The sequence below is a fragment of the Coregonus lavaretus genome (genome assembly GCF_964263955.1).
Source record: "Coregonus lavaretus genome assembly, chromosome: 18".
Lineage (NCBI taxonomy): Eukaryota > Metazoa > Chordata > Actinopteri > Salmoniformes > Salmonidae > Coregonus > Coregonus lavaretus.
The window spans coordinates 38035405-38051852 of NC_140005.1; the positions used below are offsets into that span (position 1 = coordinate 38035405).

Consider the following 16448-nt stretch of genomic DNA (forward strand, 5'->3'; position numbering starts at 1 on the left):
CATTTGCTCCACAGCGCCCCAAGTAACGTTACATTCATGAAACAATGTTCGCGATTGGTCAATGCTGCTCACAGGATCCTAAACAATGATATATCTTGTCCAATGAAAGATTACTTTATATCTATAAAGTGACAGGGTGAATTAAATGAAAAATGCAGTGTTTTTATGCAAAGCTTTTTGCTGAAATCAAGGCAATCAAATCAAGGACCAATGCTGTAGAAATAAATATTATATTATGTACTCTATGTAGCGTAGAATAAAATAAAATAGTTCGATTTTTCCAAGAGGACATGTCAGTTTTTAAATAAGAGACTGAACTAATCGTTTTACATAATGATCAAGGATTTTTTATTTTTCATCAGTTTCATCAATATCGTTACAGAAATGTTTTATAGTACAGAGTTCAATATCTCCTCATTGCTTCATTAATTTCTTTAGGAGTGCTGGTCACCATAACATCTGTACAATATCACTTTTTTATTAATTAATTTTTCTGTACATTGTTTTAATAGTTGTTAAAAAGGCAGTCAGCACTTTAAATAAGCTGTTTCTTCCTTCTGAAATTAAACAAATAAAAGAGAAAGTTCTCTCCCTACCCCAGTTCCCTCATCTATCTGTACTAGTGTGTGTGAGGTGAGCAGTCCTGGAGGGGTGAGGGTGGGGGGAGAGAGGTGGTGTTGGTAGAGTAGAAGGGCATTTGGAACCAGAGCCAGAATATACATATCTCTGTGTGGGACCAGGTGAGGTTAGACTGATGAAGCTAGTGGGCCACTGCCTTCCTCCGCCTTTAAGGCCTGTATTCATAAAGGTGTAGGAGTGATGATCTAGGATCAGTTTATTTTTTTAAAATCATAATTAATACGATTATATAGACCGGGGGGACCTGGACCTGCATCCACAAAGCATCTCAAATAAAAATCAAATCAATGTTTATTGTTGCGTACACAGATTAGCAGATGTTAAAGCAGGTGAGGCGAAATGCTTATAATCTCAGAGTAGGAGTTCTGATCTAGGATCCGTTTTGCATTTTAGATCATAATTAATAATCCTAGATCAGGACTCCTACTCTGAGATGCTTTGTGGATACGGGCCTTGATCCTTGATCAGCATTCCTACTCAGAGCCACTTTATAAATACAGGACCAGGTCTCATCATGATGCCTGCCACTTTTGGCACTGCGCACATAAACACGACTCACAAGATAAACGACAAGTAAAGCTGTGTGTGAAGCCATTATGAAGCATAATGAAGCCAATATAATGTGGCATAGAAGAGAAGAATACTAAAGGGAGGTAAAGATAGCTGTCACCTAAAGGCACCCTCAGGACCCTGAAAGCACTTCTCCTATCAAGCCAGAGCACCAAGGCTACATCCTGATTCTCCACTCTTTTCCTGTATACTTTCTTGCATGGATTTAGCAACGGTGGAAACTCCCTCCAGCCAATGTGCACACTTCAGGAGAAGGATGGAGAATCAGGACATAGACCAAGGGGGACTTCTGACATTATCTCGAAAGAGTTTTCATTGTAAAAAAAAAAAAAAGATGTATTTTTAACCTTTTTGTGAGATAAGAAAATAGGCTTTCTTTTTTAATCCTGTTAAGCACCTACAGCTTCCTATTGAAATGCTACTGCTATCTATCTATAAGGTCTAGGGTTGAACACACAAAGCAATTGCAAGGATGAAAGAGAAACAGAGTTGCTTAATATGATGATAATATAATATTAATAATTATCATAATAATCATGATACTTATAATAATAATATAATATATTACAGAATAAATCTCTTATGTTTTATATATATTTTTCTCCACTTTTAAAAGGTATTACATTTTGTCTTTCTTTGAAATACAATTATCTTTTCAAATTCATATTTTCATGATCAATGTATGTACTCATTTATTTTGTGTTCGAGATGTTGATTAATTATACTTGATCAACTTTATTATCCAAATCAATAAAAACTTGCTGTGCCGTTACGTATTACAGAATAGTTATGATATGTGGACATGCACCACTTCCTCTCTATCTATCTGTCCCTGTAAGATGACATCATCATAGTCGTCCTATGACCATCACATCCACAACCTCTCCTTTATGCAGCTCCACGTATTGCTCTGTTTTAGGAGGCAACATCAGCAGCCCATTGGCACTTCTCATGCTCATCAGTCGACTACTCATCTGATTTCCTGTAGAGGTGGAGAGGGAGAAAGAGAGAGAGAGAAAGAGTGAGAGAGAGGAGAGAATGAAGGAGAGGGTGGTTAGAAAGGGGGGAGGGGACAAGAGGGGGAGGAGGGTGGGGAGACAGAGAGAGAGTCTATAACATGGCAAGGATAAACTTTCTGATAAGCATTTTCCCTTATCCATTATTCCATGCAAACATGCTGACAAACTATTGTGTATTTACTTAGTATGTGATAATACCTGTGCTCTGTGCCCATGGCAGAGGCTCCTGGTGGTGCCATGTCAGGATGCAGCGGTGGTACTCTGGACGAGGGTCCAACTTTACATCACAGGACAGCTGTTTACACACACAGGAGAGAGCAGGGAGCAGAATGATGACATCACACTCAAATTTAAACCCCAACGTATTTGCATTAAAGCTATGTGTATAAAACCCTCTCCAGCTCTCCCTCGAACTCCCTAACTTATGCAGCAAGCTCAAAGGACACACATATCTGGCTCCAAGGACCATGAATGCAAGGTGGCACGCTTTTTCATTTTGTGCCTGTATTTCACCCGTGTCCAGACTAGGTTGAAGATAGAGAAGGTTAAGACAACCTAATAATTCCATGCAGATGCGTTAGAAAATAACTACATTCATTGGACCAGCGCCAGAGCGAAAATGACTGGAATTGAATGCTAGCAGTACAGAAAGTTTGCCATCAAAGTAGAAAATAAACACAATTGTAGTGAATTTCAGCTAACTACTCAGCAAACATATGGCACACATATTTACATAAGTATTCAGAACCTTTACTCCAGGACTGCCCAACCCTGTTCATGGAGAGCTACTGTCCTGTAGGTTTTTGCTCCAATCCTTATCTAGCACACCTGATTCTAATAATTAGCAGGTTTATAAGATTAATCAGGTTAGTAACACCTGGGGTTGGAGCGAAAACCTACAGGAGGGTAGCTCTCCAGGAACAGGATTGGGCAACCCTGCTTTACTCAGTACTTTATTGAAGTACCTTTGGCAGCGTTTACAGCCTAGAGTCTTCTTGTTTTTGCTCTGACATGCACTGTCAACTGTGGGATCTTATATAGACAGGTGTGTGCCTTTCCAAATCATGTCCAATCAATTTAATTTACCACAGGTGGACTCCAATCAAGTTGTAGAAACATCTCAAGGATGATCAATGGAAACAGGATGCACCTGAGCTCAATTCCGAGTCTCATTGCAAAGGGTCTGAATACTTATGTAAATCCGTTTTTATTTTTAATACATTTGCAAACATTTCTTAAAACCTGTTTTTGCTTTTTCATTATCAGGTATTGTGTGTAGATTGATGAGAGAAAACAATTATTGTATCCATTTTAGAATAAGGCTGTAACGTAACAAAATGTGGAAAAAGTCAATGGGTCTGAATACTTTCCGAATGTACTGTAAATGTTTTTCTAATGATCTACAGACACTTTATTACTTGATTTCCTAACCGCTGGTCACGTTTTCAATGTTAATAGTTTAGAATCAGCAACAGCGCTGTTCCAATTTCTAACGCTGCCGCATTTAATTATTACACTGTCTTAACCTGTATTTTTTTGACCTAGTGTCCAGAAACCCTCCATAACAGCCAGTGCTGTTAACTTACCCTGGCTTTGATAATGGTGGGCCGAGGGTCCAGGATCCCCTGCATCTTCCTCAGAGCAGGGATGACGAAGAGGTTACAGGTGACGACAGCAGACACTGGGTTACCTGACCAACAGAGAGAGAGGTGCTGAGGATGAGAGGGAGACAAGGAGGGGACATTACCACTGTTCAGGGCTGAGGAGGGAGACGGCAGGATAGGCCTGGGAAGGTTTGGACGGGTTGGGGTTGAGGAGCATTGTTGTTGTTGACATGCTCCAGCTAGTAGCCCCTGTAGGACAGGACAAGGGCTCAGTGCATAGGGCAGTGGTTTTCTTCACCCCACTGGTCTGTCAGTATGGGGGCCAGGCTGCGGCTGGGGACCTGGGCTGGGGCTGGAGGAATGGGGAGGTAGACAGTGAGACATGTACGCTTCTGCCTTTTAACGTTTTCACAGAGGAGGGACTGGTGGGTGAGAGCTCTTGAGAGTGGGACAAGTTTGTGAGTGCTATCTCTTTACACCAACAAGCAGCGGTGAGGGGTAGCAATATCAGGGGGAGAGGGTGAGCGGCGCTCTCAAATCACAACAACAAGCAACAGCATGGAATCATGGGATAGATACTCACAGGGGCAGGGACTTGGGGACATACTGAGAAACAGAACGAGGAGCGACAGAACCAACAGCAACACCACAGAAACGTTAAAGAAACAAAACAATATTTATCTCTCAGAAAACAGAACAGAAAATCACATAAGTAAAGAAAAACTCAAGTTTATTTTATGTTTTGTTAAGATTCAAGTTTGGGTTCACTAAAAGGTGTAGTGATCTTGTTTAGTTTAATAACCACTAGAAAAACTGACAAAAATTCCCCCAAACATGCCCAAAGTCTGGGAGACAAAAATACAAAAAATAAAATGTATCCATTTGGCCTGATAAAAAGTTTTTTAGATAATTTGAAGCCCATATAATTTGAGTTGGGTCGAGTTTCAGTTAAGCACTCTTAAAGAAAAAACACATTTCCCATTTTCAGTTTAAATTCCGTTTTCTGAGCTCAGGTGAAGTAAGCTTGCTTTCAGGTAGAGAGCAGCACACTGAACGGTACAGCATGGTCAACCAGGTTGGTAGCACCTACTTCCGCGCGGGGGCGGTGGCACGGGCACCCTGCTTGCCTCACTGTCGGGCACAGGGTCGATGCGAATGGCGCCTGTGTCTCTGAAGGTGAAATTACCTTAAAGGGGGAATATAAAAAGAGTGGCGGTCACCACAGCCACAGACTAGCCGTCCGGACATATGTAGGACGGGCAGAGACAAGGCAGGGGTGCTGGGGCAGGTTGGCAATAGGACGGGCAGAGGCAGGGGGCCTGGGCAAGGGACTAAGGAGTCCTGGGCTGGGGCCTATGGAGAGGTGTGGAGTGGCCAGGTCGAATGCTAGGAAAGTAGAGGGACAAGAGGCTGTTGTCAGCAGGCTTGAGTAAGAGAGGAGGCAGGGCACTTTGATTGGTTGGGTGGGTCAAATAGGGGTCAAATTTCAGGTTTGGTTTGGATGGGGGTCAGGGTTGGCTGCGGTTTGAGTTTTTGGGCTGTGTGAGTCTGAGATAAAACACAGGAGCATGGTTTTGGAGGGCTTATATAAAAATACAAACACACACAAACATGGTTATAATACTAATTACAACTCATTTACAAAATGAAAATGATCAATCAGAGAGAATAGAAATGGCTGCTGTGGGTTGGAAGGGTTCCAAGATGCTGTGGAAACTGAAAGGGGAGTGTGATTAAAGAGAAACATTACCTCTGTCTGAGGGCATGCTGCTGGATTAATATAACATGTTTCCCTCAAGGAAACATATATTTGGTTGGTAAATGGTGGCGTTTTGGACTCAGAGCAGAGACACAGATAAGTGCCTGAGATCTCAGTCAAGACCAGCGGTCCCCTGCCAGTCCTGAGACTCAACAACAACATTTATACACACAAACACACACAACATACAGTACACACAGTACACACACTGTACACATGACATGCAGATCTCATCAAGACATACCTGGTAGAGCAAATATCAGTTTCCGTGCCCCGTCAATGTCTACAGTGGCGAACGTGGTGGGAAGACTAAAGAGGAGAGATGACAAACTCAGTGAGACCTTCCATGATGGACTATCCAACTCTTCTAAACCATCCTCACTTAATTAATTAAGAAGGCATAAACTTTGAATAACCCCATCACGTCTCACCCTGGCTTCATAAAGACCCGTCCAAAGTGGATCTGGGCATGGAGGTCAATGTCCAGCACCTGCTTCAGGTAGTCCTGAAACGCAAAGAGATTCATTGTATGTTATTGTACTGTATTTACAGTGTATTCCATGCCGATAAAGTTAACTGAATCGACTTTGATATTGCCAGGAACACATGGGAGAGGATTAAACTTCTAATCGAATGGAAACTTTGTGCATCTTTAACATGTCTGCCGGTCTCTGACAGATGGTGAGGTGTAAATTTGTGATCCAATAACATAAATAATTGGAGCAGAAAACCCAGCGAGGGAAGCAGAGAACTCAGCTAAGCAGTAAACATTCAAAAGGTCAGCCAAACCAGCCGCTTCATCACCAAGGAGCACCAGCTGGGTCAGAACAACAGATGGCAGCAGAGTGCATGAGCTGGACAGTACGTGAGGTTCAACATAGAAAACCAACTGTTGTGGTGAATTCCAAAACGAGTTCTAGCCCCTACTAGCTAGCCATGATGGCAGTGATTTAGCTCTCTCAAACACAATGACCTCTCGCAAAAATGTCCATCCAAATGAGCTCGCTGCCCCACCTCTCATCCCCTTCTCTTTTTTATTTAAACATTTCATTTGGATTGGATCTTACCTTCTCTCCCATGGACACGCCCCCTGAGGTGATGATGACATCAGCACGGCTGATGCCCTCGTTCAGGGCGTTGAGGAGGTCATCTGGGCTGTAGGGGAAAGGTCATAGTTCAGACCCTCCCATCTTTTTGATCGTATATATCTATCTACAGTTTTGCAGACACAGATTTAGCCTAGTCCTGGACTAAAAAGCACTTTCAGATTCCGGGACTAGGAGTAATGTGCGTCCATGAAACCAGCCCAATGTTTTCTAGGAGGGTAGACAAGCCAATTGTTATTGGGGGTTATGATTGAGTTATGTTCACTGACTTGTCTCCGACGATGCCCAGGTTGATGGTAGGGTATCCGTGCTCCTGAATGGTGGCCAGCAGTGTAGATCTGTTACTGTCCCTGATCTTCCCTGGGTGCAGGTCATCCTCTGGGTTCAACAGCTACACACACACACACACACACACACACACACACACAAAGAAGAAGATTACATAATTATCCATTGTCTATTGGAAACCATCTCACATCCTGCAAGATCTTCCCAACAGACCTGGGATTCGACCCAGCAATCGGTTGCCGCCTTACACGCCTCTCTAACCTCAAACCCAGGTATTAAAGACACCATGAGAGAAGACAAAATGTGTGTGCATGCATGCGAGCGTGCGTGCGTGTGCTCACCTCGTTGCCAGTGGACATGACAGCCACCACAGGGAACTTCTGCACCTCCACCTCAGTGACTCCTACGGTGGCCAGCAGGCCAATCTCAGAGGGGCCCATGTGGGTTCCCTTGGACAGGACACACTCCCCACGCTTTATATCATGACCTATAGGCCTGGAGGGAGGGGAGACAGAGATATAGATGACTGTGTGGTATAGTACTGATACAGAACAGCATTAAGGAACATTTGAATTTCAGTTTACATCCTGAATTGACTGGATTTAAATGGAATTGACCCCACCAGCCTGATTGGTACAACCTAAAACTTCTCGCTCACCTGATGTCCTGTCCAGGCCGTGCCTGTACCAAGATCCGCACCTCCAGCTCTTCTGTGCCCTGCAACGACAAACAGGTTAGTGAAGAAAATACAGTACAGTATATTGTAAGGAAGAGGATTGTGGCAGATGAGTAAGTCTATGTACAACATAGAAAGGCTGTCAGTTTGTGGAGAGGAGGTACAGGAGACAGATGAGAGTGTTGAGGGAAAAGGGGAGTGAGTTGAGAAAGAGAGAGGAGAGAGACAGATTGTATGTTATTGTATTGCATTTGTATAGTGTATTCCAATAAAGGTTGTTGTGATAATTGAGATGGGGACAGGAAGTTGTCATAGGTCATGGTTGACTCACGTCCTCAGACTCTCGGAGCAGTTCAGTATCCTCCACCTGCACCACAGCATCCGCCCCACAGGGGATAGGAGCCCCCGTTGTCACCCTCATCACCTGGCCCGGCATCACTGTGTGGGTGGGCTACAGGGACACATACAGGTTGGACATTATAAAGGTGTTCAACATGCTAATGGAAAGTATTTTAAGGCATTATAGCTGCATCATAATGCATTATAACTGCCGGCATGGAGTAGTGTTATCAACATTTCAATTGGGAAAATCAATCGACTGTATACCATTTTCACAAGATACACTTGAGCTACTCTTGAACATGAGGCTCCATAGTGGAGGCTGTGTGACAATTGTAAGAAAGCCGAGTGGAGTGTTGCAGAGACAGGGTCTGTGTGTAGAGCAGAGCTCTATATAAAACTCTGTGTAGAGGTAGAGAGAGGACATGGTCCGTCTCTGTGGAGAGTCTTGTAATCACAGCTGAGCCAGTGACCTGTGTAACTTCACATTGCAGGATAGCCCAGGTGAATACTCTGACTCACACAGAGGTAGGAAAAGGGAGGGGAGGTCTTATTATAGTATGTTCTCAAAGCAACACTCCAGAATATCAGGGCTCACAAACTGTAAGGAGCTCACCTGCTGTCCTGCCTGTGACTCTCCAATGATGAAGCGATCTCCAGGACCATCAGCCGCTGAGAGGGAGAGAGAGAGAGAGAGAGAGAGAGAGAGAGAGAGAGAGAGAGGGATGGAGATGGGGAGAGCGATAGCAGGAGAGAGCGAGAGAACAGTAAGACATAAATAGCTGAAAAGGCTGCAATGGTCAAAGACACAAAAACAAGCACTGATACTAAAGTCTAGCATTGTAATCTCTCAAACTCCTAAACTGTACACCCACTAGTCCTGGCATCTCACCTCGCACGGCGTAGCCATCTTTGACTGATGCAGGGAATGGAGGCAGGTTGTCTTTGGCATAGACGTCCTGCGCTAAGACTCGACCCATCCCATCTACAATAGTAGAGTAAAGTACAGTAGAGTAGAAATAGGAGAAAGGTAGGAGGGAAAGACGGAGAGTAGAAAAAAAGCTTGTCATTTCACACATCAATTGGAGGAGTACACAAGATGTGACATGCATGCTGGCGGGGTAGGCTGTGTCCCTCTATGTTTTGGTTAATGTGTGTGTGTGTGTATGCAGTGCAGTGCAGTGAGGATGGGCCAGAGAACACATAAAGTTATAACCATGCTGCCACACAATCTGTTGACAACAGCACAGACAGACGATGGTAGGACAAGACAGAGTGTCGAGTAGGTGTTGTTGAACGTGAAGAAGACAAAATCGAGACAGGCCTACATCACATGAAACCCTTGCTAGATGTGTGTGTGTGCGCGAGCGTGTATGTGTGTGTGTGTGTGTGTGAGAGAGAAAGAGAGAGAGAGCGAGAGAGAGAGAGAGGGAAAGAGAAGGCTGGGGAGCCAAGTGTTACACTGTGACGCTAGCTAACTCTGACGCAGCGGAGCTACTAATTACAGCCTCTCACTCACACACACACACACACACACACACACGCACAGAGACAGGTTCCTCTGGGGAGAGAGCGGGGAGCTCATTCTCAGCACATAAAAGAGAAGAGAAAACAAGCCATGGTGAACAGGGAGAATGACACAGAAAAAGAGAAAGAGAGAGAGAGGGTGGGAGAGGAAGTAATGAAGAGAGAAAACTAAAGAGCGATGGCGAGAAAGAGAGAGAGCGAAAGAGAGTGAAAAAGAGAGAGAGAGAGAGCAGGCTTCTCCTCTATTGAAGGATGATTAGAGGAGACTTACTGTTCCAAAATACCACATCTGATGAGCAGCTAAATATAGAACATCTCTTTTATAACGTGATCAAACAGATGGATACAGAGGTATCTATGGAAACAGACGAATACACCGAATACACAGCGAACGGAGCGCCACGACACACTCGCATCGCCTCCGTCAAGCTGGCTGACAAGACAACCAAAATGTAGCTGGTTAATAACATAACAACTCCCCATGGAATGCAAGACAGAACTCAACTACACACACAGCAGAAAATACACACACACACACACACACACCACTGCACAAAACGACGAGACAGGTAACAAGGGCCCTCAAAAATAGAAACATATGCTCTCTATTAGCTAAGAAACACTGCAACCTGATGCATTACACATCACAACAGGAGCAACAAACAAAGTGACAGATACCATAAAATATCCCCACTACACTCTATTTCCTCATATCAGGACAGAGACCGATGCCTAGTGCACACTGGTGTGTGTGTGTGTGTGTACACCCGTGATAGTTTTACAACCAAAACACCAACAGTGATTCTTACAACACCATTCTGCAACACCGGCACAGCCTCCACCTCTTCAATTTAGTTGAAATATCCAATATCCTTCATCGCTCTATGGGCCCATCAATCTCTTAGGTGTTCCTTGTATCATTATATTAACCAACAAGACAAAATAGCACTTTGTAAAGTACCCTGAGCCCTTACTTACTGCCATCGGAGAGAGTAAACAACGCCATTTCAAAGATTTATGAAGAGTTATTCCTGGCGCAGCCTTTACACTATTGCCCATATTTACTTTGGGTTGGTGTCGGAGAGCCTATGGTTCATAGCGATGCACTAACTCACTGTGTGAGTGATGCTCAACTTTATCCCATACATCAGCACCCTACACCTACTGTTTTCTTTCAGAGACAGGGCAGTTGGGAGGAGGACAGTGGGTGGGATTCAAACTGCTAGAACACCCCAGTCGACCTACAACCACTGTTGATTAGGGTAGGGTCATACACTTCTTGTGTTATCACCTTCCTGAATGTGTTCTTGGGTTACGTTAGTGACGGGGTTATGTACTGGCTTTGTGTTTCCCTGACGCTCTGTGTGTCACTGTCACAAGGAGTGTGTGTTCCTCTAGCCCTTGCTCGCTCGCGCCTGATTGGTTGGGTGCCTCCCCCGTCCTGTGGTGGATGATGTCCTTGTGCCCGGCGGTTGTTGCATATGCAGATGATGGGAGATGGGAAATGACCACACAGAAAGCGCTCCCAGAACTGGGTCACTCACTTCTCTCATGGCCGACAGAAAGAGAGAGAGAGAGAGAGAGAGAGAGAGAGAGAGAGAGAGAGAGAGAGAGAGAGAGAGAGAGAGAGAGAGAGAGAGAGAGAGAGAGAGAGAGAGAGAGAGAGAGAGAGAGAGAGAGAGAGAGAGAGATAAAGGATGAAAGAGAGAGAAAGAAGGAGAGGGAAACGGAAACGTCTCTATCATATACAAATCTATTATTCAGGCTTGGCGCAGAGAACAAATCAAATCAACGGAGCAGGACGCCCTTCCAAACTTAACAAGCAAAAAGAACAACATGGTTGTCTTGTGTTCTGAGACGTTTCGTCTGAGCTGAGGGGTGTTTTGTTTCCACACCTTCTCCCCTGTGTGTCTATGTGCTTCCTGGGTGGGTAGTGGATTAGTGGGCATCTCTTCTACCCACATAGATGCCAGTCACAACTGACAGGGGGTGGATAAACTCTGAGCCCTCACATTTGACCTTCGCTGTGCTGGAAGAGAGAGAGGGCGGTAGGAATGGCAGAGTAAAGCTCGCCCACTCCTGCATTTACATATATTTTTACATACATTAAAAACTCCTCCCGCATTATTCTAACACGGTGTGGGCACTGGACCGAACTGCTCAGGACATCATGGTGAAAGGTCCTCCATAAATGTACAATACTAATGTAATATGAGGAGGAGGATAGTAGGTGGATTTTGCTAGCAGCCAGATCATGCAACAGATTGAGAAGCAACAGCAACATCAGCACTAGTAGCAGCCCATGGCCTGGCCCGAGCCCCTCTATTGCCCCTTAGTGGTCAGGAGGTGAAATGACCCAGTGGAGTGAAGAGAGAGGAGGGTGGGGCCCCTCCTGTCCCCCGGTCGTGTGTCCCCCCCCCCCCCCCGCCCCCCGTCCCGAGACCCCCAACCGGAACCCTGTCTGCCATGGTCTGGGCAGTGGGCACTCTGGGAAGTGGGCAGGCAGTGGGGTGCTGTCGTTTCTTTTTTCTTTTCAGTGGGGTGGTGGTTGGTGGTGAGGAGGGAGGCATGACGTCACCGATAACGTCACCGATGACATCACTGACCTGTGTGATGCCAGGGAGCCAGGGAGGAGGCTGCATTAGCATGATTGGCCCCCGGGCCCCCAGCCACGGCTCTCCTCTCCTGCTTTGGTGCTCCTCCTGTGGACGCTGTGGCTGAGATAAAGTAAGGGGGCTTTTTCCAGTCCGTGCCACTCAGGGGCCAAATGGGCTTAACGGGTTCTGCTCCAGCAGGGCCTGCCGGGGGCCACGCAGGTTAGGGGCTGTCGTTGTTGTTCAATATATAGCACTGTACACCCCCTCCCATAGACACACACAGAAGCCATAGAAACAGAACACAACCCACGAATAGACCCAACAGTAACACACTGCAGGCAGCAAGGTGACTGAGGCCATGATAGTCATTCAACATGCACTGGACACTGCTCTCAGTTAAGTGTTGGCGGAGAAAACAAGACGATGGATGGAGACAGAAATTAAATATGGACCTGGTTTTCATTCTGGACTTGTGCATATTATGGATTCATGTTATGTACAGCGGCTTGCGAAAGTATTCACCGCCCTTGGCATCTTTCCTATTTTGTTGCATTACAACCTGGAATTAAAATAGATTTTTGGGGGGTTTGTATCATTTGATTTACACAACATGCCTACCACTTTGAAGATGCTAAATATTTTTTATTGTGAAACAAACAAGAAATAAGACAAAAAAACAGAAAGCATAACTATTCACCCCCCCAAAGTCAATACTTTGTAGAGCCACCTTTTGCAGCAATTATAGCTGCAAGTCTCTTGGGGTATGTCTTGGGGTATAAGCTTGGCACATCTAGCCACTGGGATTTTTGCCCATTCTTCAAGGCAAAACTGCTCCAGCTCCTTCAAGTTGGATGGGTTCCACTGGTGTACAGCAATCTTTAAGTCATACCACAGATTCTCAATTGGATTGAGGTCTGGGCTTTGACTAGGCCATTCCAAGACATTTAAATGTTTCCCCTTAAACCACTCGAGTGTTGCTTTAGCGGTATGCTTAGGGTCATTGTCCTGCTTGAAGGTGAACCTCTGTCCCAGTCTCAAATCTCTGGAAGACTGAAACAGGTTTCCCTCAAGAATTTCCCTGTATTTAGCGCAATCCATCATTCCTTGAATTCTGACCAGTTTCCCAGTCCCTGCCGATGAAAAACAACCCCACAGCATGATGCTGCCACCACCATGCTTCACTGTGGGGATGGTGTTCTCGGGGTGATGAGAGGTGTTGGGTCTGCGCCAGACATAGTGTTTTCCTTGATGGCCAAAAAGCTCAGTTTTAGTCTCATCTGACCAGAGTACCAGCTTCCATATGTTTGGGGAGTCTCCCACATGCCTTTTGGCGAACACCAAGTGTGTTTGCTTATTTCTTTCTTTAAGCAATGGCTTTTTTCTGGCCACTCTTCCGTAAAGCCCAGCTCTGTGGAGTGTACAGCTTAAAGTGGTCCTATGGACAGATACTCCAATCTCCGCTGTGGAGCTTTGCAGCTCCTTCAGGGTTATCTTTGGTCTCTTTGTTGCCTCTCTGATTAATGCCCTCCTTGCCTGGTCCGTGAGTTTTGATGGGCGGGCCTCTCTTGGCAGGTTTGTTGTGGTGCCATATTCTTTCAATTCTTTAATAATGGATTCAATGGTGCTCCGTGGGATGTTTAAAGTTTTGGATATTTTTTTTATAACCCAACCCTGATCTGTACTTCTCCACAACTTTGTCCCTGACCTGTTTGGAGAGTTCCTTGCTATTCATGGTGCCGCTTGCTTGGTGGTGCCCCTTGCTTAGTGGTGTTGCAGACTCTGGGGCCTTTCAGAACAGATGTATATATACACTGAGATCATGTGACACTTAGATTGCACACAGGTGGACTTTATTTAACTAATTATGTGACTTCTGAAGGTAATTTGTTGCACCAGATCTTATTTAGGGGCTTCATAGCAAAGGGGGTGAATACATATGCATGCACCTCTTTTCTGTTATTTATTTATTATAATTTTTTTAAACAAGTTATTTTTTACATTTCACTTCACCAATTTGGACTATTTTGTGTACGTCCATTACATGAAATCCAAATAAAAATATATTTAAATTACAGGTTGTAGTGCAACAAAATTGGAAAAATGCCAAGGAGGATGAATACTTTGCAAGACACTGTATGGGTGACAATGCTCTGTATTCTAGAGAGCCATGGGCCAATTCTACCTGAAGCTAGCTTCCCCAACTCTATGCATGGTGTAGAATGTACTGCCAAGTCTTTGAAAACTACAGATTACTTGGTGTAAACAAGCAACCTAAGCACCTAAAGTTGACCTATGTGAAGTCAAAACCTGGACCATCAATGTGGGGTCTAGGGACTCCCTTGGTATTTTGTATTTTATTAGGATCCCCATGAGGTGTTGCGAAAGCCGCAGCTCCTCTTCCTGGGGTCCACACAAAACATGAACCATTACATAATACTGAACATGAATAGACAAGAACAGCTCAAGGACAGAACTACATACCCTTGGCCAAAGGTCTGGATGGTTAGGAGGTGTATGCAACAGTCAAGAGGTGTGTGCTGTTTATTGGCTTGCAAAGCAATCAATCAATCAACAATCAAGCCAATGAAACATGAGAACAGGCAGGTAGGCGGGGACTCAGACAGACCGATAGACAGGGTGGAATGGAGAGCATCTGGGTCAGGTGGAACAGCTGTTGGAACAGAAACATCATGACACACATATGATACAGACAGACAGTACTACAGACTGTAGGTAAAGGGAACTACAGACAGAGGGTCAGGGGTATAGAGAGGGTATGGAGTCAACAGCCATACAGAACAACTACAGACAGTAGTGAAGGCCGAGTGTGCGGTATGACTGATGATAGGGATCGAAAGAAAGGCATGTCCAGTGACGCGGGGATGACTGAGCTTTCTGTCCGCCTGTTGCTCGGTCTGTCCGTTTGTCTGTCTTTCCGTCCGTTGGTCTGTCTGTCCCTCCACCCGCCTGTCTCTCAGTCAGTCAGTCTATCTATCTGTCTGTCTTTCCGTCTCTCTGTCGGTCCGTTCATCTGTGTTTTTGTCTGTCCGGCCGCCAATCCTCCTACTTGTCTCTGTCGGTCTGTCCGTCCCTTTCTCTCTGTCAGTCAGTCCGTCCGTCTGACCCACCTCTGTAGTTGATGATCTCAGTGCCGAGCACGGGGGTCATCTCCAGTACAGTGATGAAGGCCTTGTCCATGGAGGTGAGGGGGAAGGGAGACATGCGGTGCCGGCGAGCCACCTTGGTGATGTCCACCGCACTGTGACCTGATGGACAGAGAGAGCGAGACAGGAGAAAGGTCAAAGGAGTGTGATGGAGAGGATAGTCGTCTTTCACCATCACACACACAAACACGCATGTGAGAACATTCACGCATACAACCCCATCACACAGTCATAGTAAGTAAAACTTTTCTTAAATGAAGCAGCTATCAGAAAAGTCAGTGCTAGTAAGAAAAGCCAAGTGCAAGTGTTAGTCTTTCACTCTCAACTTTTGTGAAGACAACTCGTTTTTTCTCCTGAGTTTTATTAGGTATAAATAATTGAAACCAAAATTGTGATAATCTTTAAATAATCGAACCGACCTCAAAAAGCACTAATCGCTTAGCACTAACACACACATACACACACTCTCACAGAAAATTCTCAATCAAATAACTTACTAGCTCTCAGGATGTTCTCTTTGCTGCCACACCGTGATTGAACCTACATATATAGAGAGAAATGGTTGAGGTGAGACCACAACGGGAATAGCAGCCTCTGTCCAACAAGGATAAAAGCATTCCACACTGGCTCTAACATATTGGAATGACCATATACATTCTACACATCCATCAACTTCTAATGCATAACATAAGGACAATCACAATCAAAACAATCCTCAGAACATGAATGGCAATAAATAAATCGATAAGATGAGGATCCCTTAGGCCAAGGATAGTGGATTAGTCTCACTGAGCAGAACATGTGTATGGGGTAGGTGGGTGGGGAGGTGGGAATGTTTAAGGGGCACTGCTTCATTGGATTGTACCCCATGTGGGCTTAGGTTTGGCTTAGAGTTGGTTTGGGAAGAGGTGGGATTCGCTTCACATCCCAGTACAGCTGTCTTCTACAGGTGTTTATATAGAACACTGTCTGCAGGACGTAGGAACCCCTAGCTGGAATCTCTGAGACCCAATGCCCCTGGCCTAAAAGGTGAGTGGCACATGAGCTAGCTAAGGTCTGGTGGAACAGAGACAGAGACCCTCTCTACCACAGTACGACCAAGATTAAATCAACCAACCAACCACAACTCAAAAAAGGACCAACACTACTGATGACACACC

The 16448-nt window shown here is 45.0% G+C and overlaps 1 protein-coding gene across 5 annotated transcripts in view; it reads right to left on the reverse strand.

The window, feature by feature from the left end:
* Positions 1-1810: 1810 nt before the first annotated feature.
* LOC311145853 (gephyrin-like) overlaps positions 1811-16448 on the reverse strand; it is a 114386-nt gene continuing 99748 nt past the window's right edge. For 3 of the 5 annotated variants that reach the window (XM_084182192.1, XM_084182193.1, XM_084182191.1), the window contains 14 exons: positions 15786-15828; positions 15253-15390; positions 8893-8985; positions 8617-8672; positions 7993-8112; positions 7644-7702; positions 7327-7480; positions 6967-7088; positions 6659-6746; positions 6023-6096; positions 5836-5900; positions 3815-3918; positions 2427-2523; positions 1811-2191 (listed from right to left, as the gene is read on the reverse strand). In XM_084182192.1, the coding sequence (XP_084038318.1) occupies positions 2058-2191; positions 2427-2523; positions 3815-3918; positions 5836-5900; positions 6023-6096; positions 6659-6746; positions 6967-7088; positions 7327-7480; positions 7644-7702; positions 7993-8112; positions 8617-8672; positions 8893-8985; positions 15253-15390; positions 15786-15828 (1347 nt within the window). In that variant the 3' untranslated portion in view covers positions 1811-2057. Of the gene's footprint in view, positions 2192-2426; positions 2524-3814; positions 3919-5835; positions 5901-6022; positions 6097-6658; positions 6747-6966; positions 7089-7326; positions 7481-7643; positions 7703-7992; positions 8113-8616; positions 8673-8892; positions 8986-14750; positions 14796-15252; positions 15391-15785; positions 15829-16448 lie in introns of all 5 variants that reach the window. The other 2 variants (XM_084182190.1, XM_084182189.1) reach the window with 1 other exon arrangement.